The sequence below is a fragment of the Lagenorhynchus albirostris genome, chromosome 3 (genome assembly GCF_949774975.1).
Source record: "Lagenorhynchus albirostris chromosome 3, mLagAlb1.1, whole genome shotgun sequence".
Lineage (NCBI taxonomy): Eukaryota > Metazoa > Chordata > Mammalia > Artiodactyla > Delphinidae > Lagenorhynchus > Lagenorhynchus albirostris.
Window position 1 is genome coordinate 116788508 of NC_083097.1, and position 27131 is coordinate 116815638.

General features: G+C 38.8%; 1 protein-coding gene across 1 annotated transcript in view; it reads right to left on the reverse strand.

Moving 5' to 3' along the window:
* PFDN1 (prefoldin subunit 1) overlaps nucleotides 1-27131 on the reverse strand; it is a 60220-nt gene that overhangs the window by 21442 nt on the left and 11647 nt on the right. Inside the window, exon 3 of the mRNA XM_060143736.1 lies at nucleotides 10442-10526. Coding sequence (XP_059999719.1) covers nucleotides 10442-10526 — 85 coding nt within the window. The remainder of the gene's footprint in view (nucleotides 1-10441; nucleotides 10527-27131) is intronic.

Sequence of the window (27131 nt, forward strand, 5' to 3'; positions counted from 1 at the left end):
GAATGGCACCATGTTCCTTTTGCCCTTTCTCCTTAGGAACTAAATTAAACAGATTACAGACAGTGGCAAGAGCTGGCCTTAGAACAGTCTCCCCCTTATTTGTTATTTTTAGCAATTTAGTCCGACAACGCCTGACAACTAAACATGCCTAGAATAGCTAAAGGGAGGGGGGATTATCAGATACTACCAGCAAAAAAACACTAGTCATCACTTCCTCCAACCCTAAGAAAGAATCATTTTCCATGTCTTTATAGCATCACAGAGTTTGAGCTTTTAGAGTCTCATATAAAAACACAGCACATATAAAACATCAGTGGAAACTGATAATGCTTCCTGACCTGGAGTATTGTTCCACCCTCATGTGTTTTCTTAAAAACAAAAGCATAATAAAATGAACTAAATTGTTTTACACAAAAGTTAGGACTACAATGCATGTGTGTCCATTTTGGAAAAATTCCAGCACAAGATAATTATGTACCCAAAAGAATGGCCTCATGAATAGTGATGGAATTCATATATTTTTATTATACTGGTGGCAGGTGAGAGATTTGTTTCAAAACAAGACAAAGTGAGGTGGGAGAAAATCATAAGTAGCAAGACAGCATCAACCATAGACACTATTTTTAAATGAAATAATGTAGTAAAAATTCTTTGAAAAATGAATACAATTGTAAAATAAAAATGGTAAAGTCCTAAGCAGTATAACTATCTGCACCAGCAGATTAACTAAAATTCATTAAAACCCATTTTATAACATTTACCACTTATAATAAAAGTCCATGTACACTCAAAGAATTTAATAATTTTTCAATATTTTCTGAATTTTTTTGCCACTAAGTATCATGTATTTTACATGACACTATAGGATAAAGCACTACAAATGATAAAATGATGTCTCCCTGAGTATGTTACTTTATGCATGTGGAGTTAATAAGCTATTACACAGCTCTATCCAAAAGTATCTCTAAAACAGGTGATACCTAATACAAACTACCTTTAAGCCATCACACAAACATCTCTGTGATTTCAGTTATTTAAGCAACTACTACAAAGATATCAAACAATACGCTGTCACCTTGTATTACATTTTAGCTGGCAAAGCTGTAGGCAGACAACTAGTTTTATTTTACCTGCAAAAATAGGATTACAATTAATAAATTAAGGTAATGATCTAAACAGAAAGGAAACTGGGGTTTTTTTGTTTTGGTTTGCCTCCCTCCATCTTTTCATTTTAAGGGGACATTTTTGCTCCTAAAGTGGCAATTCAGAAAAAGACCAAGGTTATAATGATAAACTTAATAGAAGTGACCCTAGATATCTTCTAATCCAACCCTCTTGTTTTACAGATGAGGACACTGAGGCTTAGAGTACAGCAAGGGCTAGAATCCAGAACTCCTAACTCAACAGAAGGTATTTAAATTAGGAATTTAGTATTTAAATTAGGAATTTAGGGTAATGAATGTTCTTCTATAAGTCTAATAGACTTTGAGATCTCCATTCATGGTTCAAATATCAGCTTGGATTTTGTTCTTTTGAGCTGATTAATTACAGTGTGCTCATTAATACAGGTGTGACCTGTTCCACATTGAGTATTGAACAACTCATTTCTTCTGGCCAGCATCTATTACTTCAGATTAAAAGAGACTTGTCATATAAAGACTGATCAGAGTAAGAATCTAGGGTAAAGAAAAGTATACTGATTAACTTCACCTTACCATCTAGTTACAAGAGCAGGGAGGCATGCAATAACACGAAATAAATTTCAAATTCTAACTCATCAAAAGAAATAATTCACTAAGCAGCCTGAAAATGAATGGAGGAACTCTCAGGCATGGGAGGGCGGAGGCTAAGGACAAATATTTATGGTCAGACAAAGAAAAGTACAGACCATATAAAGCATACAGCAGCAAAGGATGAGGTCAACAACCCTCTGAAGCATTCAAAGGGATAGTCTGGTGTGGTTATAGACAAGTGTTCCAAGGAGGGGAATCAGGCCACCCCCGGAGTGTATCCTAGAAGAAAATAACTGAATCAAGATGCAAAAGGCTGAATTCTGGACTAACTGGAATGCAAATCCTTTTGTAAATCTTAATCACAAAACGAAGACACACAGCAGTGAACAGATCAAATCAAAGGAGTGTGTGTGTAAAATATCTGTAATATGCATTTCACAGACAAATAAGAAAGGCTGTCTATAAAGGGCAAGTCTATCTGGACTGTTTACATCTAACTTCTTACCAGACCTGAAATATTTCTACTGATCAAATGAAATATATCATAGATAGTTTACATTTGGGCAAATATTAGCACTTGAATCATAACACATATATACTGACCAAGATATTGATAATATTCATAATAACCAATAAAGAATACTCAACCAGAAAAAGAGCACATATGGACTTACTCAGATTCATTCTTCTCTGAAAGTCACAAAGGAGGATCACACAGCTACATTAAGCCCTAAAACACCAGGATGTGGAGAATATATATAGTTCACTATAACTCTAGCCTTCCAACCATCAGGCTCTTTTAGACAAGTCTTAAATAACTAAAAACTATTTTAAAACAAACATCCTTTTTTATAAATGTTAAGAATACAAATGAACTCTATAAAGAGATAAGTATTCATATGTGAAATCCCAACATATGAAACAATAAGAGAAACTTCACCCAAGACTCCCAAAATCAAAACAACATAGAAAGAGATTAATTTACTAATCTTGTAATTATTTTAAAAAAAAAATTTTTAAGACACTCAGAGGTGCCTAGCTATCTAGTTACTACTGAAGGTGGGAAATCACCAAGCTAATATTTAGAGTAGAGACATTTTATACTTTACTGCTCTCTAGTACTCAAACTCTCCTGGGTTGGAGTAGGAGATGTCTCTGAAAAATAGCTCTCCTCAGCCAAGAGGCTAAGAGAGAAACTGTGCAAATGCTCCATGAGAACATCTTGACTTCTTAAGGGTAAAAATGAGCTGTCTGGAAAGATAAATTGTGGTACAACTATATAATAGAATACATACAGCAATGAAAATGAACAAATCACAATCTCAACATGAATGTACTTCACAAACACAATGTTGAGGAAGAAGCGAAGCAAAGCAAAAAATATGGAGACGGATTTTGTTCATATAAAGTTCAAAAACTGTCTTGAGGGATATACACATAGGTAGTAAAACTATATTTTTTATGAAAGGAAATAATTATCCAAAAGTTAGGGTTACCTGAGGGAGGGGGAGAGCAGGCAGGAATAGAAGGGAGAAAGAAAGGTAGGGGGCGGTGCTCTGGTGGTCTGCCAATTTTTGATTTCTTGGTTCGGATGATTGTAACAAGTGTTTGCTTTATAATTATTGATTAAACTACATGTATTTTAATACATATTTCTGTAAATGCTATATTTCACTACAAAATAAATAAATGACTAATTTTTTTTGATGGATTCTAAACTTTGAGCTGTGCAAGCAGATGAACCATTGGGTGTAACTCTTGTTTAATATATAAAAAACATTCTTGGGCTTCCCTGGTGGCACAGTGGTTGAGAGTCCGCCTGTTGATGCAGGGGACGCAGGTTCGTGCCCCGGTCTGGAAGGATCCCGCGTGCCGCGGAGTAGCTTGGCCTGTGAGCCACGGCCGCTGAGCCTGCGCGTCCAGAGCCTATGCTCCGTGACGGGAGAGGCCACAGCAGTGAGAGGCCTGTGTACTGCAAAAAAAAAAAAAAAAAAAAATTCTGCCACTGGCTTTGCTCTCACCTGCCCTTCTCTCTTCATTGAAAACACAAGTAAGAATCAGTGCTTATCATACAGTAGTGTCCACCTGACATCACGTCCAAAGAGGGTGTCCCATCATACACACAAAGGTACTAGCCCAGGGCTTCCCTGGTGGTGCAGTGGTTAAGAATCCGCCTGCCAATGCAGGGGACACTGTGAGCCCTGGTCTGGGAAGATCCCACATGCCGTGGAGCAACTGAGCCCATGCGCCACAACTACTGAGCCTGTGCTCTAGAGCCCGTGAGCCACAACTACTGAGCCCTCGTGCCACAACTACTGAAGCCCGCGCGCCTAGAGCCTGTGCTCTGCAACAGGAGAAGCCACCAAAATGAGAAGCCCGTGCACTGCAACAAAGAGTAGTCCCCACTTGCCGCAACCAGAGAAACCCTGCGCGCAGCAACGAAGACCCAATGCAACCAAAATAGCTAAATAAATTTAAAAAAAAAAAAAAAGGTACCAGCGCATAAGTGAGGTACTTAGGGCAAAAACTGGACATCCATCCAAGTGCCTACCAGTGCCTACCCATGCTACGGAAAAATGATCCTCATCAGGCAGAGTAAAATCTCCTCAATCATGGAAACTCCAAAACATTTTCTCATCAGAGTCTCAGAACTCAGCCAACTGCAGAGTGTCACAGGCACCTCCTATCCAGTTTTCTTGCCACTAGTCTTCCTACTTGTTTCAGGAACTACTGCCTGACCATAATAGCCATTTTTGTGGAAGAGCCAGGACTTTCACAGTTTCTTAGATTTTACTTATAGCATGGGCTGGAGGGCTATTTCACAACCCTGGGATTGTAACATTCTGCGTCAGAAGTGGCATTATGTAGGCCAGAATGTCCTGGTTTCCTTATTCTTATTTTTATTGTGTCATTGCTGAGCTAACTAGGGTGGTGGAAGGGGTGGTAACCACGTCAGAGAAAGAGGGGAAGGAAAGTGGTCAACCAGTATTTGCGTGTGCCTAAAATATAATGGGGATTTTAAACTGAAGGCAGATGAGCCTGAAGCGGTAATTCAATGAGAGAGAACATAGGAGAATAGTGGTCAAAATGTGTTCAAATATACCACTGAAAGCTTATCTCAAGGATTCCAAATACTTGAGATTCAAAAGGCAAGACATCAAAAATTCAGCTCTAGCTCATCTGAATGCTGAATCTAAGTTTTTGCAACTGCAAAAGAAGTCCACAAGTAATTATTTTCTTTTTACCTCTAAAAAAGTGAGCAAAAATATAGGATGTATTTTTCACTCTTTAGAAGATACATATCTCTTCAATCTATCAATAAGGTTTTAACTCAACTTTACCTAAAGTTGAATTTTCTTAAAAAATACTATACTTTCTTTTTGTAGCAATGCTGTACATTTCAAAAAGAAAATTATTTTTACAAAGACAGATGAGACTCATGAAGTCCTAATTCCAAATCCCAATTATACTCATGTCATTTTTAAAAAGTACAATTTTGCATTTTCTAACATATACTGTATTACGTATTATATACTCAGCCATCTTCTTTAAAATTATTCATTATCAGTATTTTTTTTAATAGAGAATTCCCTCAATGACATAAATAACATGGTTACTCTATCATACTAAAGCATTTTATTTTTTCTCTTCAATCGGATTACCATCATTGGTCTGCTAATCGCCATTAAGAGAAATGGTGACATTCCCTCCCAGAACCTGATCAACCATCTCTATAAAGGCAAGATAAAAATCTATATAACACTATCACATTATGAGTCTGTTATGAAAACACTTCCTAGTCAAACCCAGGAAAGTGATTACAGCCTGAAGAACCCAACATAGGGGTATTAAAATGTAAAATATGGAATTTTAAGAAGAAAAAGACAATCTTCCCAAGGTTAAGATGGTACTTGTCTTTACCCTTCTAGTATGTAATATAACTCCCTATGAAGAAGACATGAGGGGGCTTCCCTGGTGGCGCAGTGGTTGAGAGCCCGCCTGCCGATGCAGGGGACACGGGTTCGTGCCCCGGTCCGGGAAGATCCCACATGCCGCAGAGCAGCTGGGCCTGTGAGCCATGGCTGCTGGGCCTGCGTGTCCAGAGCCTGTGCTCCGCAACAGGAGAGGCCACAGCAGTGAGAGGCCCGCGTACCGCAAAAAAAAAAAAAAGAAGACATGAGGGCAGAGACTTCCCTGGTGGTCCAGTGGCTAAGACTCCATGCTTCCATTGCAGGAGGAGCAGGTTCAATCCCTCGTCGGGGAACTAAGACCCCGCATGATGCGCCACATGGCCCAAAAGAAAGAGGACATGACAGCAGCATTACAGTACCCCACCTCTGCTCCATGAGAAGAAAAGGGCCAGCAAGTGAGACACCAGGCTGGTTGACAATGTAGACACAGCATACTACAGTTATCAAAAGCTAAACAAATTCTAGGTTAAGTAGGACTGGGGAAAAAAATCTGGAGAGGGCAAACATAAACAGTAAGAATGGAGGTGGAGGGTTCCCTGGTGGCGCAGTGGTTGAGAGTCCACCTGCCGATGCAGGGGACACGGGTTCGTGCCCCGGTCCGGGAGGATCCCACATGCCGCGGAGCGGCTGGGCCCGTGAGCCATGGCCGCTGGGCCTGCGCGTCCGGAGCCTGTGCTCCGCAACGGGAGAGGCCACAGCGGTGAGAGGCCTGTGTACCGCAAAAAAAAAAAAAAAAAAAAAGAGAATGGAGGTGGATAAAAGCGAGTCTAGAAAATACTAATGAAGATGGGCTCTCCGATCAGACTAGCACCTATGTTATGTCATGGAAAAGAATGATCCATAGCGTCATTTATATAGACTGCTGGTAGGGGGTGGGTAGGCACACACAGTGGGGCCGAGTTAATAGCTCTGGTCAAAAACTAGAACTTTGGACCCAAACCAAAAAGCTTACTTCATCAGAGATGAAAATGTGCTAAATTAAACAGCCTGGCCTTTGTCTGCAGAGTTATGTATAAATTATGCCTCCTCAATTTAATTTAAGGTATCTGAGGGTAGAAACTAATAATGATAATGATAATTAAATAAGATGAAATACGCTGGACTGACAAGAAATACTAGGGCCCAGAAGAAGAGACTGTATATTTGAAAGGCAGAGTAATAACTGGAAGGCCTTGGGAAAAACTATTTAGAGCTCTGAATCTGCATCAAGCTTCCCAAGTAATAGGAAACCATATTTGTAATTACTTCAACTGATGATAGTTTATATGCCCAAATCCTCACACTGTGCTATGAAACTAGTAGAATAATTAGACAGAACAAGGGAAAAGCACTTAATTTAACACTGAGGAATCAGAAAATGCTTCTCAGGAGAAGTAGCCCTAAACTAAGATCTTAAGGATTAACAGAGCTGGTAAGAGCAGAAGGAGGAAGTTCCCAGGCGGAGAGAATTACTTTTGCAAAGACCTAGTAGAAACAAAGAAAACATAGCAAGTTCTAAAAACAAACTATTTCTGCATGTCTGGAGCATACAGTGTAAGAGAAGGAAGAGGATATGAGGGACATGAGAGAAAGAAACAGGAGTCATTTCATAAACAGCCTTGAAGGTATGTTAAAAAGCTTGAATGTTACCCTAAGAACAATGATGGGGTTTACACAGAGGAACAATACAACAGATTTAACATTTTAGAAGGTCATTCTAGCTTCAATATGTTAAAAGGATTAGAACAGAGAAAGTTGGAGGTGGAAAAACCAGTTAAGATGCTACTGCAGATGATGGAAACAGCTGGTTTAAAGGTGAGAAAAAAATTCCAGAGGGAAATACCATTTAAAAGAGAAAACAGTGAAGAAGTAATATTCAGAGATAGTAAGAAGTTTCCAGAATTGATGAGTCACTAATCCTCAAACTCAGAAAACTCAACTTAACCCAGATAGGATTAAGAAAAAAAGCAAAAAGACTAAATCCCCACCTAAACATATACCAGAGAAACTACAAAGCATGAAAGATGACAAAACAATATTAAAAGTAGCCACAGAGAAAAGACAAAGGAACAAAAATTAGGCTGATAACTTCTAAACAGCAACAATGGAAGCCAGAAGTCAATGGAATGCTATCTTTAAAAGAGCTGAGAAATTCCTAAACATATAAAGCAAAATGAAACATATCATCTCAACTATGCATACAGTAATAATGAGCATTTACAGCACCCAGAGAGTAGTTTCTAAATACCACTGCCCACTAAACTGAAAGACTAAGGAGAAATTCATAACTATCATCAGAGGGAGATCTGACACAACTCTCTCATAACTAACTGAATAAGGAGGAAAAATAATCAGTAAGAAACAGAAAATCTGAACACTGCAACTAACAATGTATGTGTGCATGCATGCACATGTGGGTCTGTGCACATGTGTATACATTTCAGGCTGAAGTAACAAAATTATAAAGGTATGGCAGTCAAAAAGTATAGGATTGCTTCAGGGAAGAGAAGAGTGTGTGTAGTGGGTGATACCATTAAAAATACAGGTTAGGGCAGTATTGGAGAGAACACTAAATGCAGAGGCAGGGATCATGCAATAATTGAATGTTGAGGTAATAAGGAAACTATTATGGTAGGATAAATGGAAAACAAGAAACAATATAAACTAGATTTACATTACTAAAATGGAAAGGTAAATTGTCAAATGATGAAAAACATTATATACAGCATAATCCCTCTTTACTCAAAAAAAGTGTATATATGTGTGTATGAACTTGTTTATAAAATAAAGTTTTATAAAGTGTAATGATACACATCAAACCATAAAAGTGACATTTTGAGAGTATGCAGAAAGAGGAGAAAGTCATTATTTTTGTTTAATCATGTTTTAGTTTTTGACTGTTTTTTATAGTATACTTACATCATTTTTATAATATAAATAGTGTATAAGATGAAAAATTAAAAACACAAAATAACTTCGTAGGGTAGAGGCTATAGTTTAACTCTGCTAGTTTTTTGTAGCTGTTAATTAGCATTTCAAATACCAACAAGCTAGCTAATCTATTTCTACTACCTGACAGATATCAGGATACTCTTACCAGTATTTGAGAGACTCCGTGAAACGAAACTTTTGGAAAATGAATTTCCTAATATTCATCAGAAATGAATAGTATGCTAAACTCATCATCTGTGGCAATTTTACCTTGATGATTTTTTTAAATTATAAAAGTTAACACAGGGAGATGCAAGAGGGAGGAGATATGGGGATATATGTATATGTATAGCTGATTCACTTTGTTATACAGCAGAAACACACCATTGTAAAGCAATTATACTCCAAAAACGATGGTAAAAAAAAAAAGGTTAACACATACTTGTTACAATTTATCCAACACAGAGGTTATAAGAAAAAAACAATTTTATCCCCATGTCCCATCTAATTTCTTTAGGGTAACCAGTGTTAATTTAATATATATACCTACAAATCATTTTCTATGTTCATATACAGATCTTGGTTTTTGTTTGTTTCCATAAAAAGAATTATTTACACATTACTTTGCATCTTGCTACTTATTCATCAGGACAATTTTTAGATATATTTACCAACAAGTGCAAAAACACACTTTTTTTGGTAATCTACATGAAATATTTTCGTTCAGTTTTTTTAAGATACTTTTGTTTGGAAAACTCAATCTAGAAGAGTTGGGCTGACAAAATAGGATATAATAACAACCTGGTTACTACAGGATAAGTTTTCTTCTTTTTTTTTTTTTGTTTGCTTATTTGTTTTGTTTTACAATACATTTTCTGAGCTACAAAGCCACTATCAAGTTTGTTTAAATTCTCATTGGTAGTCAAACAAAAATAACCCTAAGTAACCTAAGATACAACATGCTTGCCCCAGCCATGCCAAGTCAGTGTCCCTGAGAAATCCCCTGAAGGCTACATGGGGTGTCTCACCAATTCAGCAGAGGGCTGAGTCAGATTCTGAACCACTGCCTCAAATAGTATTCAAAGAAATTAGATAAAGTGACCTATGAAGTCACTGTATCCACCCCCATCTCAGGAAATCTTGGTCCCAAAAAATAATAACCAGTTTTTTTGTCCTGTCCAACTTTTACTATATACAGGATAGACCATTCACCAAAGCCCAAGAAGACTATTTCATCTGAGGTTTTAATGTATAAAGAAATGGTAATAATAAACTCCAATTTTCCAAAGATTTACTAAATTATTACTCTTACCTATCATCTTTTTCCCTAGCTTAAAAAAAAAAATTGTTTTCCTCACTGGAGCACTACCCTTCGGATAGTTAATTAGTTATAGCTTACTACTCAGTTCTTGTCTAGAATTACAATGTGTGAAAGAGTCATATAACTAGATCCTTTGACTACTATTATCATTACCTACTCTCATGCCCATCCACCACAACATATGGTGTTTAAATATACACTGTGCTTTTATTTTATTATATTTTTTAAGAATAGACATGTTCACTTAAAGGCAATGGAAGAAATACATTCAGGTTAACAATATCCTATCTTCTTCAAAACTCCCTAAGGTTTCAAGAGATTAGTCTTTTTTCTGGTCTTACACACTGCTGTAAAAAGACTGCTTCATAGCTCTAGCACAATTAGAAAAAATGAAAACAATGTGACATGACCTTGGCAGGCATACATTTTCATTTAATATGACACGATAATTACTTTTTTCCTAAAAGTCGACTACGACTATCAGTATTCAGTCAAAACTTACTTACTTCCAATTCTTTAATTTTTTCTTCCGCTATCTTCTGTTTCTCTAACAGCTGATTATGAATTGCCTCCTTGGATTGAAGAATAAACCTACAAAGCACAAAAAAGTTGAAGATTAAGCCACGTGACTACTATGTTCATCAAAATCAACAACTATATGCCACAAATATTAAACTAAGAAAACTAGAAGGATGATCTCCAATTGAGAACAAATAAAATGTATTACTATGTTATGACAAACTCAGGAAACCTCCACAGGTTGAAGCCTTCTTGGCTGAGAAGGAATAAAAGCTTAAAAGTAAATTGTGCCTTCTGGTCTTAAGAAGGGAATCGGGCTTCAAGTATATTCATAGACAAAAGGAGAAAAAAACATAAAGGGATAAAAATCTACTGTAGGCTAGAAGAAAAGTTAACAAACAATAAAAATCCCCCGTAACTTTAATTTTTCAGTTTCCTGTATCAACTTTTATCTAGATATCTTTCAAACAATATTTGTAAATTACAGCTCCTCCTCCAACCTTTAAAAAAAATTTTTGTAACAGCAGTAACTCATGACCTTTTAAAGTCACAATCAAGTACTGTGTTAGGATCAATGCATTAGTGTTTATGAGTTCCTCACACAAAAAGCGCTGTATAAGGCCCAGTATCTTTTATTATTATATCCAGAGTGTATAATACCTCTGAAAAGCTCAAAATGCACAAGTGGAAATTTTCAACTTTTTCCATTTTACATTCAGGCACATTATTTACAGTTGATGAGGGTGGAAATATGGGGAAACTTTAAAAGTTAATACTGAGGGGCTTCCCTGGTGGCGCAGTGGTTGAGAGTCCGCCTGCCGATGCAGGGGACACAGGTTCGTGCCCTGGTCCGGGAAGATCCCACATGCCACGGAGCGGCTAGGCCCGTGAGCCATGGCCACTGAGCCTGTGCATCCGGAGCCTGTGCTCCGCAACGAGAGAGGCCACAACAAGTGAGAGGCCCGCATGCCACAAAAAAAAAAAAAAAGTTAATACTGAATCTGTTTTGTGACTTTAGGTTCATAATTCTTGCTGTGGGCAAAGGAAGAGCAAACTATTTTATAGCCTAAAGCAAGTAAATTGAAATATTTCCCTTCCACTGGAAGAAAGGGAAAATCTCAATTACTCAAATCTCTTTCAGGACTGTCCAACTGGGTTATAACAGATTCCAAAAAAGAACAACAACGAAAAATACAATTAATTAAGTAGATTGTTTCTTCTCTTTGAACATAACTTAGAGTTTAGCAAAAAACTAAACATCATCTCATTACATGCATGATTTTACTAACAAAGTCTTTCAGCCATGGAAATAATTTTCAGAGTAAAATATACATTTTTAAATAGCACTGATTGCTGGCCAGTGAATAGTATTCTCAAACAATAGGTCATCAGACATTATCTTTATTAGTGTCTGGGAAATTTTCAAAGCTAAGATTAGAGGTCAAGTCATTACTTATGTGGTCTTTAAAAATAAAGTATCTGAACAGATACTAAATCCCTTGAGCAGAAAATAAAATTACTAGAAAGCAAGAACACTCAACAACAAAAACATGTTTTTCCATGGCCACACACCCCTGAGGTATCTATATTGAACTGTGCCAACTTCAAAGGCCAGAGAGATGTCATCAAAGCTGGCCAATCTACAAGCCTGAGGACATCTCAGCTATGAGAGTTTTAAACAAGGATGAGTATGGAGTAAATTCAAATGTCTGTCTCAAAGAATAATTACATAGACAAAATTTAAACCAAAAAAAATTACAGAAAATTTAGTTCTCAATTTTTAAAATGCCAAAGATACATTGTATGAGGATTGAAAAGAGCCCCAGAAACATTTGGATTTCTGGAAAAAGTCTTTAGAAAACACCTTTTTCTAGTGTTAAAAGACAATGAATTCTCAGACGTTATTTTGAAGATAAAGGATATATCATGATAATGTAATTACGAGTGGTACATGATAAATAAGCATTATGTACACTACTTCTCAAAGTAGAGACTCTCACAGACATCCTGCCTGATAGTTTATGGAAAGCCAAATGGTAGACAAAGGATTCCACAGTTCAGAATGCCACAAAGGAAAACTAAAGCATGAAATGAAAAATTATTTTCATATAACAGATATGCACAAAACATGCTTATTAATACTCAGCATCATATAATCTACAACAGTCACTGCTTTGTATTGATAAAAGGCCTCTACATTGGAAATCAATGCCATGTGACCCTGCACTGTAAACTATCAAGGATATGTAGCCTGCTGTTTCATTTCCTCATTTATTTGTAATTATGCCATCTGAAAAACGTAATTTATGATGGCTTTTGGTTTTCTTTATTTGAGAAACATCAGAAGCTGTGTTCTGAACTCTCCTGCAGGCTGATACATAACTTCTATTTTCTAATGATTCAGCATATATAAAAAGTGTTGTTCACCTGCAAAAACACAATCTAGGATCAGTGGCAATGCTGTTTTTGGGTACACTTCCAAAGTATGGTAACCTGAACATAGATTATTCAGAAACAACAATGTGCTTACGATAATGCATTTTGTTTGGGTGGGAAATTTTTAGAATATGAAAACATATTCTAGTGGCATGTAAAGAATCTGCAAATTAAGTAGCACGCAAAAGGCTAGATAAAAATGATCATATCTTGCTCCTTTGCCTCACTCCACTGGTGATGAAAACTACTTGCATGTGTGCACAAAGATCAACATGCAAAAAAATTTTTTACTTCATAATTTTTTAGCAAAACAAAAACAAACAAAAACCTAAATCCCTTAGTAAAGAAGCAATTAAAATTTATGCTACATCCATATTGTGAAAGGTTGAGTAAGACTTCTATTATTGGCATTATGCAGAGTAGACATCCAGAGCAATGCAAAAAAAAAAAAAATTTTCTTTAACATTTTGCTGAGCAACCACAAATTAAAGATTTCACAACGTGGAGAAAAGGGAACCCTCGTGTACTGTTCGTGGGGATGTAAATTGGTGCAGCCACTATGGAAAACAGTATAGAAGTTCCTCAAAAAATTAAAAATAGTGGCACAGTGGTTGAGAGTCCGCCTGCCGATACAGGGGACGTGGGTTCGTGCCCCGGTCCGGGAGGATCCCACGTGCTGCGGAGCGGCTGGGCCCGTGGGCCATGGCCACTGAGCCTGCGCATCCGGAGCCTGTGCTCCGCGGTGGGAGAGGCCACAGCAGTGAGAGGCCCGCATATGGCAAAAAAAAAAAAAATTAAAAATAGAGCTACCACAGAACTACCATATGATCCAGCAATTCCACTCCTGGGTATTTATCCAAAGAAAATGAAAACACAAATTAGAAAAGATATATTCACCCGTATGTTCATTGCACCATTATTTATAATAGCCAGGATATGGAAGCAACCTAAGTAACCATCAATAGATAATGGATAAAGAAGATGTAAGATGTATATACATATATAAATACACACACACATATACATATAGATGATGAAATATTACTCAACGGTTTTTTTAAAAAGAATGAAATCTTCCCATATGTGACAACATGAATGGAACCAGAGGGTGTTATGCTAAGTGAAATTAGTCAAAGAAAGACAAATACTTTATAATTTCACTTATATGTGGAATCTAAAAAATAAATTAGGGACTTCCCTGGTGGCACAGTGGTTAAGAATCCACTTGCCAATGCAGGGGACATGGGTTTGATCCCTGGTCCAGGAAGATCCCACATGCCGTGTAGCAACTAAGCCCATGTGCCACAACTACTGAGCCTGCGCTCTAGAGCCCATGCTCCACAACAAGAGAAGCCACCACAAAGAGAAGCCAACGCACTGCAATGAAGAGTAGCCCCCATCCACCGCAACTAGAGAAAGCCTGCCAGCAGCAACAAAGACCCAACGCAGCCAAAAGTATATTTAAAAATTAAAAACAGGGCTTCCCTGGTGGCACAGTGGTTGAGAGTCCGCCTGCCGATGCAGGGGACATGGGTTCGTGCCCCGGTACGGGAAGATCCCACATGCCGCGGAGCAGCTGGGCCCGTGAGCCATGGCCGCTGAGCCTGTGCGTCCGGAGCCTGTGCTCCACAACGGGAGAGGCCACAACAGTGAGAGGCCCGCGTACCACAAAAAATAAATAAATAAAAACAAATTAACAAACTCAGCAAAAATGAAACAGTTATAGATACAGAGAGCAAACAGGTGGTTGCCGGAGTGGAGGGGGGTAAGGAGAAGAAAGAAATAGGTGAGGGAGATTAAGAGGTACAAACTTCCAGTTGCAAAATAAATGAGTCAAGGGTATAAAATGTACAGTGTGGGGGATATATTCAATAACTATGTAATATCTTTGTATGGTGACAAATCGTAACTAGACTTACATGGTGATCATTTTGAAATACATTTTGAAATACACTTCTATACATTTTGAAATGTACTAAAATACTGAATCACTATGCTATATAACAGAAAGTAACATAGCATTGTAGGTCAATTACACTTCAAACACAAACACACAAACCAACTCACAGAAAAAGAGATCAGATTTGTGGTTACCATAGGCAGGGGGTGAGGGAAGGGGAACTGGATAAAGGCAGTCAAAAGGTACAAACTTCCACTGAGACAAATAAGTACTAGGGACGTAATATAAAATATGGTAAATAAAATTGCCACTGCTGTATGTTACATATGAAGCTGTAGAGTAAATCCTAAGACTTCTCATCACAAGGAAAAAAATATTTTTTTCTATTCTTTAACTGTGTATCTATACGAGATGATGCATGTTCACTAAACTTATGTGACAAACATTTTATAATGTATGCAAGTCAAATCATTATACTGTGCACCTTAAACTTACACAGTGCTGTTTGTCAATTACATCTCAATAAAACTGGAAGAAAAAAAAAAGATTCTACAGGGGCCAAAATGAAGTGAAATCAGAAATTGTGGAAGGTAAGAAAGCAATAAATTGGTTTTCACCAAGAGAGATTCTGCTTAATCCTAGAGACCTTCAGTATCCACACTGGCACAGACACAGGAGATAAAACCTAGGCACCATCCAAAGTGATGATGTTATTAAGAGAATCCTCAATTAAAGGGTTCCACCTTCAGTCTAAGAGTGAAAACAACAACAACAACAACTTGTCTCTCAGTACGGTAAAATAAACTTGTCTATCTATACCTTGGTAGTAAGTAAAATGAAAAAACAAAAATGTCCCCTAAGAATTTGTAACCATAAGGTGACTTCCTCATGGGTTCTGGTCCAAATTCACCCTATAAGGGAATTCCCTGGGGGTTCACTGGTTAGGACTCCACACTTTCACTGCCAATGGCATGAGTTCAATCCCTGGTTGGGGAACTAAGATACTGCAAGCCACACAGCTCAGCCAAAAAAAAATAAAAATAATTTTTAAAATTAAAAATTAAAAATTCAACCTAGTTATGGTCTAGAAAATCTCAAGCACAGAATTTCATTTACAGTGTTCCTAATTACATACATGGCAAAGGTGAAGTAAACCTGAAGATGGGTTAATAAAAATTAATCAAACTAAAACACAAAGAGAAAAAAAGGTGTAAAAACGAATAAAACAAACCAAACAAAAACAGGATACAGCAGGCAAGACATAAGAGACAATATTAAGTTGTCTAACATATGTGTAATTAGAGACCCAGAACAAGAAGAAAAAAAATGGAGAAACATCTGAAGAGACAATGGACAAGAATTTTCTAAAACAAATGAAAAAAAGAAGCCAAATCACACTTCCAAGACACTCAGAGAAACCCAGACAAAAATAAATACAACAAAACAAAACTAGATGTAACATAACCAAATTATAGAAAACTAAAACTAAAAAGAAAATCTTGAAGGCAGCCAGAAAATGACATACTGAATTAAGAGAAACAACGATAAGAGTTACATCAAACTTCTTGTCACAAACTATGCAAGGAAGACAATGGAATGACATTTTCAAAATACTGACAGACAAAAGCTATTAACCAGCATTACATACACAGTGAACATATACTTCAAAAATGAAGGAGAAATTCAAACAAACAAAAGCTGAGAGAATGTATTCTAGCAAACATACATAAGAAATTTTAAAGGTAGCTGTTCCAGCAGGAGTATGATAACATATGGAAACTTATAAAGAAATGAAAAGCACTGGAAATAGTATAAATTAAGATAAATATAAAAGGCATGCTTTTCTCATTGTTAATCATTTTAAAAGATAGTTGGGACTTCCCTGGTGGCACAGTGGTTAAGAATCTGCCTGCCAATGCAGGGGACACAGGTTTGATCCCTTGTCCGGGAAGATCCCACATGCCGCAGAGCAACTAAGCCTGTGTGCCACAACTACTGAGCCTGCGCTCTAGAGCCCATGAGACACAACTACTGAGCCTGCGTGCTGCAACTACTGAAGCCCACGAGCCTAGAGCCCGTGCTCCGCAACAGAAACCTGCACACCGCAACGAAGAGTAGCCTGCACTTGCCACAACCAGAGAAAGCCCACGTGCAGCAATGAAGACCCAACGCAGCCCAAAATTAAATAAATAAATAAATTTTAAAATAAATAAACAAAAAAAATAAAAGATAGTTGACTGTCTAAATCATGGGTTGGCAAACTGGCTTGCAGGCTGAATCGGTCACACTCATCTGTCTATAGAATGTCTATGGCTGCTTTCTCCCAACAATGGCAGAGTTAAGAGAGCTCTGACAGAGATCATATGGCCAGCAAAGCCAAAAATATCTACTATATGTCCCATTAAAAAACAAGCTTGCTGGGCTTCCCTGGTGGCGCGGTGGTTAAGAATCTGCCTGCCAATGCAGGGGACACGGGTTCAATCCCCTGTCCAAGAAGATCACACATGCCACAAAGCAACTAAGCCCGTGTGCCACAACTACAGAGCCTGTATCCTGGAGCCCGCAAGCCACAATTACTGAGCCTGCGTGCCACAACTACTGAAGCCCACACGCCTAGAGCCCCGTGCTCCGCAACAAGAGAAGCCACCGCAATGAGAAGCCCACGCACCACAACGAAGAGCAGCCCCCACTCACTAAAACTAGAGAAAGCCCATGCGTAGCAACAAAGACCCAACACAACCAAAAATTAATTAATTAATTTTTTTAAAAAACGGTCAAGAAGGTTTAAAAAAAAAAAGACACTGGCGGCAGTAGTTCTGGGGAGTACTCACTGGCGTGAGCCCTCCTGGAGGCTTCCATTCTCTCACCAAGACCTGGCCCCATCCAACAACCTGGAGGCTCCAATGCTGGGATGCTTCAGGCCAAAAAACCAACATGGTGGAAACACAGCCCCACCCATCAGCAGAAAGGGAGCTTAAAATCTCCCTAAGCATACAGGTGCCCAATAAACACACCCCCTGACATGGCCCTGCCCACCAGAGGGACAAGACCCAGCTCCATCACCCAGTGGGCAGGAACCAGTACCTCCGACCAGGAAGACTGCACAAGCCTCTTAGACAGCCTGATCCACCAGGGAGCAGACAGCAGAAGCAAGAACTACAACCCTGCAGCCTGTGAAACAAACCACAATCACAGATAATTAAACAAAATGAGACAGCAGAAGAATAGGTCCCAGATCAAGGAAAAGATAAAACCCCAGAAGAAAAACGAAGAATGGGAGATAGGCAATTTAACCAAAAAAGAATTCAGAGTAATGACAGTAAAGATGATCAAGGAACTCAGAAGAAAAAATGGTGGCACATAGAGAAGACACAAGAAATGTTTAACAAAGACCCATAAGAATTAAAAATGAACAAACAGATGAACAATACAATAACTGAAATGAAAAATACACTGTAAGAAATCAATAGCAAAGTAACTGAGGCTGAAGAATGGATAAGTGAGCTGGAAGACAGAATGGTGGAAATCACTGCCATGGAACAGAAAAAAGAAAGAAGAAAAAAAAATGAGGACAGTCTCAGAGACCTCTGGGACAACATTAAATGCACAACATTTGCATTATAGGGGACCCGGAAGGAGAAGAGAGAGAGAAAGGACCTGAGAAAATATTTGAAAAGGTAACAGCTGAAAACTTCCCTAACATGGAAAAGGAAATGGTCACCCAAGTCCAGGAAGCACAGAGAGTCCCAGGCAGGATAAACCCAAGCAAGAACGTGCCGAAAGACATAGTGATCAAATTGACAAAAATTAAAGACAAAGAAAAATATATTAAAAGCAAAAAGGGAAAAGCAACAAATAACATACAAGGAAACTCCCATAACGTTATCAGTTGATTTCTCAGCAGATACTCTGCAAGCCAGAAGGGAATGGCACAATATATTTAAAGTGATGAAAGGGAAGAACCAACAACCAAGAATATTCTACCCAGCAAGGCTCTCATTCAGATTTGATGGAGAAATCAAGTTTTCCAGACAAGCAAAAGCTAATACAATTCAGCACCACCAGACCAGCTTTGCAACAAATGCTAAAGGAACTTCTCTAAGCAGAAAAGGCCACTACTGGACACAAGAAAACAGAATAAAAAAGCCACCGGTACAGGCAAACATAAACAAAGCCAGGAAATCATCTACACACAAATATGACATCAAAACCAGCAATCGTGAGGACAGCACAAATGCAGAATATTGGAAATGCATTTGAAATTAAAAGACCAGTAACTAAAAACAATCTTGTTCATATATAGACTGTTATATAAAAACCTCATGGTAACCACAAACCAAAAACCTACAATAGATATACACATAAAAAAGAAAAAGCAATCCAAACACAACATGAAAGATAGACATCAAACTACAAAAGAACAGAAGAGGAAGGGAAGAAAAAAGACCTACAGGGCTTCCCTGGTGACACAGTGGTTAAGAATCCGCCTGCCAATGCAGGGGACTCCGGTTCAAGCCCTGGTCCGGGAAGATCCCACATGCCATGGAGCAACTAAGCCCATGCACCACAACTCCTGAGCCTGCGGTCTAGAGCCCACAAGCCACAACTACTGAAGCCCGTGTGCTTAGAGCCCGTGCTCTGCAACAAGAGAAGCCACCCAATGAGAAGCCCGCGCACTGCACCGAAGAGTAGCCCCCGCTCGCTGCAACTAGAGAAAAGCCCACATGCAGCAACAAAGACCCAACACAGCCAAAAATAAAAATAAAATTTTTAAAAAAGACCTACAAAAAAATCCAAAACAATTAACAAATGGCAATAGAAACATACATATTGATAATTACCTTAAATGTAAATGGATTAAATAGTCCAACCAAAAGACACAGACTGGCTGAATAGATACAAAAACAAGACCTGTATATATGCTATCTACAAGAGACCTGCTTCAGATCTAGGGACATATACAGACTGAAATTGAGGGGATGGAAAAAGGTACTCCATGCAAATGGAAACCAAAAGAAAGCTGGAGTAGCAATACTCATAGCAGACAAAATAGACGTTACGATAAAGACTGTAACAACAGACAAAGAAGGACACTACATTATGATCAAGGGATCAATCCAAGAAGAAGATATAACAATTATAAAATATATATGCACCCAACACAGGAGCACCCCAAAATATAAGGCAAATGCTAACAGCCATAAAAGGAGAAATCAACAGTAACACAATAATAGTGGGGGATTTTAACACTCCACTCTCATCAATGGACAGATCATCCAGACAGAAAATCAGTAAGGAAACACAGGCCTTAAATGACACATCAGACATTCCATCCGAGAGCAGCAGAATATACTTTCTTCTCAACTGCACATGGAACATTCTCCAGGATAGATCACATCTTAGGCCACAAATCAAGCCTCAGTAAATTTACAAAAATTGAAATCATATCAAGCATCTTTTCTGACCACAACACTATGAGATTAGAAATCAATTACAGGAAAAAAAAAACTGTAAAAAACACAAACACATGGAGGCTAAACAATATGTTACTAAATAATCAATAGATCACTGAAGAAATCAAAGAGGAAATCAAAAATACCTAGAGATAAATGACAACAAAAATATGTTGATCCAAAACCTACGGGATGCAGCAAAAGCAGGGCTAAGAGGGAAATGTTCAGCAATACAATCTTACCTCAGGAAACAAGAAAAATCTCAAACAAACAACCTAACCTTACACCTAAAGCAACCAGAGAAAGAAGAACAAACAAAACCCAAAGTTAATAGAAGGTAAGAAATCATAAAGATCAGAGCAGAAATAAATGAAATAGAAACGAAGAAAACAGTAGAAAAGATCAATCAAACTAAAATCTGGTTCTTTGAAAAGATAAACAAAATTGATAATCCTTTAGCCAGACTCATCAAGAAAAAAAGGGAGAAGGCTCAAATCAATAAAATTAGAAATGGTAAAGGAGAAGTTACAAGCACAGAAATACAAAAGATCATAAAAGACTACTACAAACAATTATTGAATATATGCCAAAAAATAGATAACTTGGAAGAAATGGACACATTTTTAGAAAAGTACAACCTTCCAAGACTGAACCAGGAAGAAACAGAAAATATGAACAGACCAATCACAAGTACTGAAATTGAAACTGTGATTTAAAAACTCCCAACAAACAAAAGTCCAGGACCACATGGCTTCACGGGGGAATTCTATCAAACATTTAGAGAAGAATTAACACCTATCCTTCTGAAACTATACCAAAAAATTGTAGAGGAAGGAACGCTCCTAAGAATCTGAAAAAAAAATGAATATATGTATATGTATAACTGAATGACTTTGCTGTACACCTGAAACACAATATTGTAAATCAACTATACTCCCATAAAATTTTTAAAATAAATAAGCAAACTCAAAGACATAGCAATAGAACTACCAAGACAAAGCACTCCGAGAAAAAAAAACAGGAAATAAAAAAGAAATGAGGACTTCCCTGGTGGCGCAGTGGTTAAGAATCCGCCTGCCAATGCAGGGGACACGGGTTCGAGCCCTGGTCCAGGAAGATCCCACATGCCGCGCAGCAACTAAGCCCGTGTGCCACAACTGCTGAGCCTGCGCTCCAGAGCCCGCAAGACACAACTACTGAAGCCCGCACACCTAGAGCCTGTGCTCCACAAGGAGAGGCCACTGCAATGAGAAGCCCACGCACCGCAACAGAGAGTGGCCCCCGCTCACTGCAACTACAGAAAGCCCACGCACAGCAACGAAGACCTAATGCAGCCAATAAATTAATTAATTTTTTTTTTAAAAAAGAAATGAGCTGGGACTTCCCTGGTGGTCCAGTGGTTAAGACTCTGTGCTTCCAATGCAGGGGACGCGGTTTCGATCTCTGGTTGGGGAACGAAGACCCACACGACATGCAGCTTGGCCAAAAAATAAATTAATTAATTTAAAAAGGGACTTGCCTGGTGGCTCAGTGGTTAAGAATCTGCCTGCCAATGCAGGGGACACGGGATCAAACCCGTGTCCGGGAAGATCCCACAGGCCACAAAGCAACTAAGCCCACACACAAATACTGAAGCCTGTGCACCCCAGAGCCCACATGCCACAACTACCAAGCCCGTGTGCTGCCACTACTGAAGCCCCTGCGCCTAGAGCTCGTGCAGCGCACCAAGAGAAGCTAACACAATGAGAAACCCATGCGCTGCAACGAAGAGTAGCCCGTGCTCGCCGCAACTAGAGAAAGCCCATGCACAGCAACAAAGACCCAACGCAGCCGGAAAAAAAAAAAAAAGAAATGAGCTATCAAGCCATGAAAGGACATGAAAAGACATGGAGGAAACTTAAATGCATATTGTTAAGTGAAAGAAGCAAGTAATGAAAAATGCTCTTTTACTCTGTATGATTTCAAACATATGACATTCTAGAAAAGGCTGAACTATAGAGAAATAAAAAGATGAGGGGTTTGAGGAGGGAAGGATGAATATGTGGAGCATAGAGGATTTGGGAGACAGTGAAACTGTTCTGTATGATAAAGTAATGGCAGATACAAAACATTATACATTTGTCAAAACCCATAGAACTGTACAAAAAGTGAATCCTAAGATAAACTACAGACCTTAGTTAACCGTGATGTATAAATATTCCTTCAATTGTAACAAATATACTACACAAATGCAAGATATAAAAAGAGGAAGAAACTGGGGAGGGGGAATGTGAGAGCTCTTTGTACTTTCTGCTCAATTTTCTTGTAAACCTACAACTTATGCTCTAAAAAAGAAAGTCTACTAATTAAAGCAAACAAACAGGTTGGGGACATGTTAAAAGGGTACAGGAGACAACCTGAAACAAATCTATGGAACACAGCAATGTTCAAATATAAACTCTGAGTGATTCTGCTGCATCTTAGTACAATACTATTCATGTTCCCCTCATCAACTCCTATATCCATAAACCCTCCTTCCTCTTCTCTTCCAGTACCGATATTACAAGCATTATGCAGGCTCTAGGCTAAGCTATTTGTACCCAAAGTCCCTCTGAGAACTCATTTATTTTCAAGGCTTCAACCTGGCTAATGACTCTCAAAATATTATCAACCCCTATTACCTACACTATCATCTAATGGTCATTTCTACTTGTATGTTCCACATCTCCTCAAATTCAACATGTCCCAAATTAAACTCACTTTTTCTACCCATACCAACATTCCCTACAGTTTCCCCATTTCAATTTCAGTCTCTATCAGTGATATCACCACTTGCCCACTCACCTAAGTCTCAAACCTGCAGCTATTCTGTGTCCCCATATTCCCAATTTATCTCTAAGGCTCATTACTTTCTTTCATACTCACCCTCCTTCCTCTCCATCCCACTTCTGCCACTTTACCTTCTGCCCTTATTACTATACTCCTGAATTACTTCAAGAGCTTCCTACCTGTACTCCCTGATTAAATTCCGTAATTCATCTTAAATATTTTACCCAGTTTTCATGTAGCTAGTCCTGAACTGTTGGTCACTCCAATGATTGTTTTTGATGAGTTTAGCAGACGCTATTGGTTGGCTACCCAGTATCTGCTCCTCTTACTTTGTTGACAGAGCCCCAGTTTTGTTTGGGTAGCCTGCACTGTCAAGAGACTCAGGGAGGTGAATCCTGTGGTAAATCTTGATTGGTCTTACCCATTCATGGCAGTTCCATACCCCAAGATTTAAGCCAAGCATGTAGCTCAGTTCTTGTCATGAAATGTGAGAGGTGGTCCTTTTGAAGACTTCTGGGAAAGATTTCTTTGCTCCCACAGAAGTGACACAAAACACATGATACTTTCTAACTCTGGATGTTGTCACATCTGAATGAAATCCTTGGAACTCCTGCAACCAATCTGAAGATGAAGCTGGCAAACACAGAGAGGAGGGCAGAGGCAAGAGTACTTAAAGAAGTGGAGTTAAAGCCCAATATACAGTCCCTGAGGAGGACTGACATGCACAGCATGGATAAATCGTGGAAGTACTATGCTTAATGAAAAAAGCCACAAAAGGAGTACATATGATAATGATTCTATTTATATATTCCATATAAAGTTCTAAAATAGACAAAATTAATCTACAGTGACAAATCTGATTATCAGTTGCCTAGAGCAGGATCTGGGGGAGTGGAGGACTGACTTGGAAAAAGCAATAAGGAACATTTTAGAGGGATGAAAATGTTCTATATCATGATTGGAGAGGTGGTTACATTTGTCAAAACTCATCCAACTCTACTCTTAGAATGAATGCATGTTACTATATATAAGTTATAGCTCAATAAAGCTGACTTAAGAAAGATACATAATTAGTACTATAGTAGGCCAGATGGTTATACGTGCCAGGAGAAAAGTAAAGCCAAAAAACAGAGCATACAAGAGGCAAGTAGATGGGAGGTGGAAGTATGTATATACTACTTTTAAATAGGATGGTCATACCCAGCAATCCCATTACTGGGCATCTAGCCAGAGAAAACCATAATTCAAAAAGACACACGTGGGCTTCCCTGGTGGCGCAGTGGTTGAGAGTCCACCTGCCGATGCAGGGGATGCAGGTTCGTGCCCCAGTCCGGGAAAATCCCACATGCCTCGGAGCGGCTGGGCCCGTGAGCCATGGCCGCTGAGCATGCGTGTCCGGAGCCTGTGCTCTGCAACAGGAGAGGCTGCAACAGTGAGAGGCCTGCGTACCACCAAAAAAAAAAAAAAAAGACACATGTACCCTAATGTTCATTGCAGCACTATTTACAATAGCCAGGTCATGGAAGCAACCTAAATGCCCATCAACAGACAAATGGAGAAAGAAGATGTGGTACATATATAAAATGGAATATTACTCTGCCATAAAAAGGAACAAATTGGGTCATTTGTAGAGATGTGGATGGATCTAGAGACTGTCATACAGAGTAAGTCAGAAAGAGAAAAATATCATATATTAATGCATATATGTGGAATGTAGAAAAATGGTACAGATGAACCAGTTTGCAGGGCAGAAATAGAGACACAGATGTAGAAAACAAACGTATGGACACCAAAGGGGGAAAGTGGCAGGGGGGATGGTGGTGGTGAGATGAATTGGGAGATTGGGATTGACATATATACATTAATATGTATAAAATAGATAACTAATAAGAACCTGCTGTATAGAAAAATAAATAAAATTTAAATGATAAAAATATAAACAGGTCTTCCCTGGTGGCACAGTGGTTAAGAATCCGCCTGCTAATGCAGGGGACAAAGGTTCGAGCCCTGGTCCAGGAAGATCCCACATGCCATGGAGCAACTAAGCCCGTGTGCCACAACTACTGAGCCTGTGCTCTAGAGCCTGCGAGCCACAACTACTGAGCCCACATGCCACAACTACTGAAGCCCACGCACCTAGAGCCCATGCTCTGCAACGAGAAGCCACCGCAATGAAAAGCCTGCACACCGCAAAGAGGAGTAGCCCCCACTCGCCACAACTAGAGAAAAAGCCCATGTGCAGCAACGAAGACCCAACACAGCCAATAATAAATACATAAATAAATATATTTAAAATAAATAAATAAAATGAATAAGGTGGTCATAAAAGAGTGGATATATGTATAACTGATTCACTTTTTTGTACAGCAGAAAGTAACACAACATTGTAAATCAACTATACTCCAATAAAAAAAGATTTTAATATATTAGTAAATAAATAAATAGGGTGGTCACGAAAGGCCTCAATGCCTATTTAGTAAAGACCAGAAGGAAGAGAAGGTATAAGCCATACAGACATCTGGAAGAAGGTGGCTTCATTCAGAAAAACCAGAAAATACAAAAGCCCTTGTCTTTTTCACTGATAAAAGTTAAAAGTCATCTGAAGATTCTGACTAGAGTGATCTGAATTTTGTTTTAAAAGAGTCACTCTGTCTGCTCAGTTGAGGACAGCTATAAAGTGTAAGGATATAAGCAGGGAGCCCAGTTAGGAGGCAACTGCAATCCAATGATAGTTTAGACCAGGGTGGTAACAAGTAATGTTCAGATTCTGGGCAAAATTTAAAGATGGAGTCTTTGCTAATGGACTGAATGTAAGACTGAAAGAGAGGAGTCAAGGATGACTCCAAGGGACTTCCCCAGTGGTCCAGTGGTAAAGAATCCACCTTCCAACGCAGGGGACATGGGTTTGATCCCTGGTCAGGGAACTAAAATCCCACATGCCATGGGGCAACTAAGCCCACGCGCTGCAACTACTGAGTCCTCGCACCTCAACTAGAGAAACTGCATGCCACAAATTACAGAGCCCATGCACTCTGGAGGCCACGAGCCACAACTGGAGAGAAGCCCACGCACTGCAATGAAGATCCCACGTGCCGCAACTAATACCCAAGGCAGCCGAAAAAAAAGGATGACTCCAAGATTTGAAAGAGCTGGAAGGATAGAAAAGCCATTTGCGGGACCTTCCTAGCGGTCCAGTGGGTAAGACTCCGCGCTCCCAATGCTGGGGGCCCAGGTTCGATCCCTGGTCGGGGAACTGGATCCCGTATGAATGCCGCAATTAAGAATTTCGCATGTCACAAACTAAAGATCCCTCATGCCGCAACAAAGATCCCACATGCCGCAACGAAGATCCCGCATGCCGCATTTGGCTATGCTGGCATAGCCAAAATAAATAAATAAATAATAAATAAATAAATATTAAAATTGTTCCCCTCCCTCCAACCATCATTCCAACTGCCTTTAAATAAAAAGGAAAGAAAGAAAAGCCATTTGCTGAAATGAGAAAGACTGAAGGAGGAACTGGTTAATTTGTAACTAATGAGAATTTTATTTTGGTCAAGTCAGTTTTGAGATGCCTATTAGACCATCAAATGTAGATATAAAGGAGGCAGGTGGGTATATGCAACTTGGAGTTCAGGAAGGGTTCTAACCTAAGATAAAACTCTGCCAGTTGTCAGTATATAAAAAAGCATTTAAAGAGATAAGCCTGGATGAGATCACTAAGAAACTGAGTATATACAAGAAAAGAGAAAAAAAATCCAAAGGCTGAGCTAAGCCCAAGATCAATCTAATATTTGGAAACGGGAAAGAAAAGGAACCAGTAAAGGAAACTGAGAAGGAATGGCCAGTGAAATAGGAGGAAAACCAAGAGGTGGTATCCTGGAAGTCACAGGAAGAAAGTGCATCAAGGAAAGAAAGATAAACTGGACTAAATGCTTCTAAGTCAAATAAGATGAGGACTGGGAATTCACTATAATTATTTAAAAAATCATGGTCCCTTCAGGAAGCCAATTCCATGTAAACATTCCTTGTTCTAGATGAGTAACTCACATACTGATAGGTTCAATCTGTACTAATTAA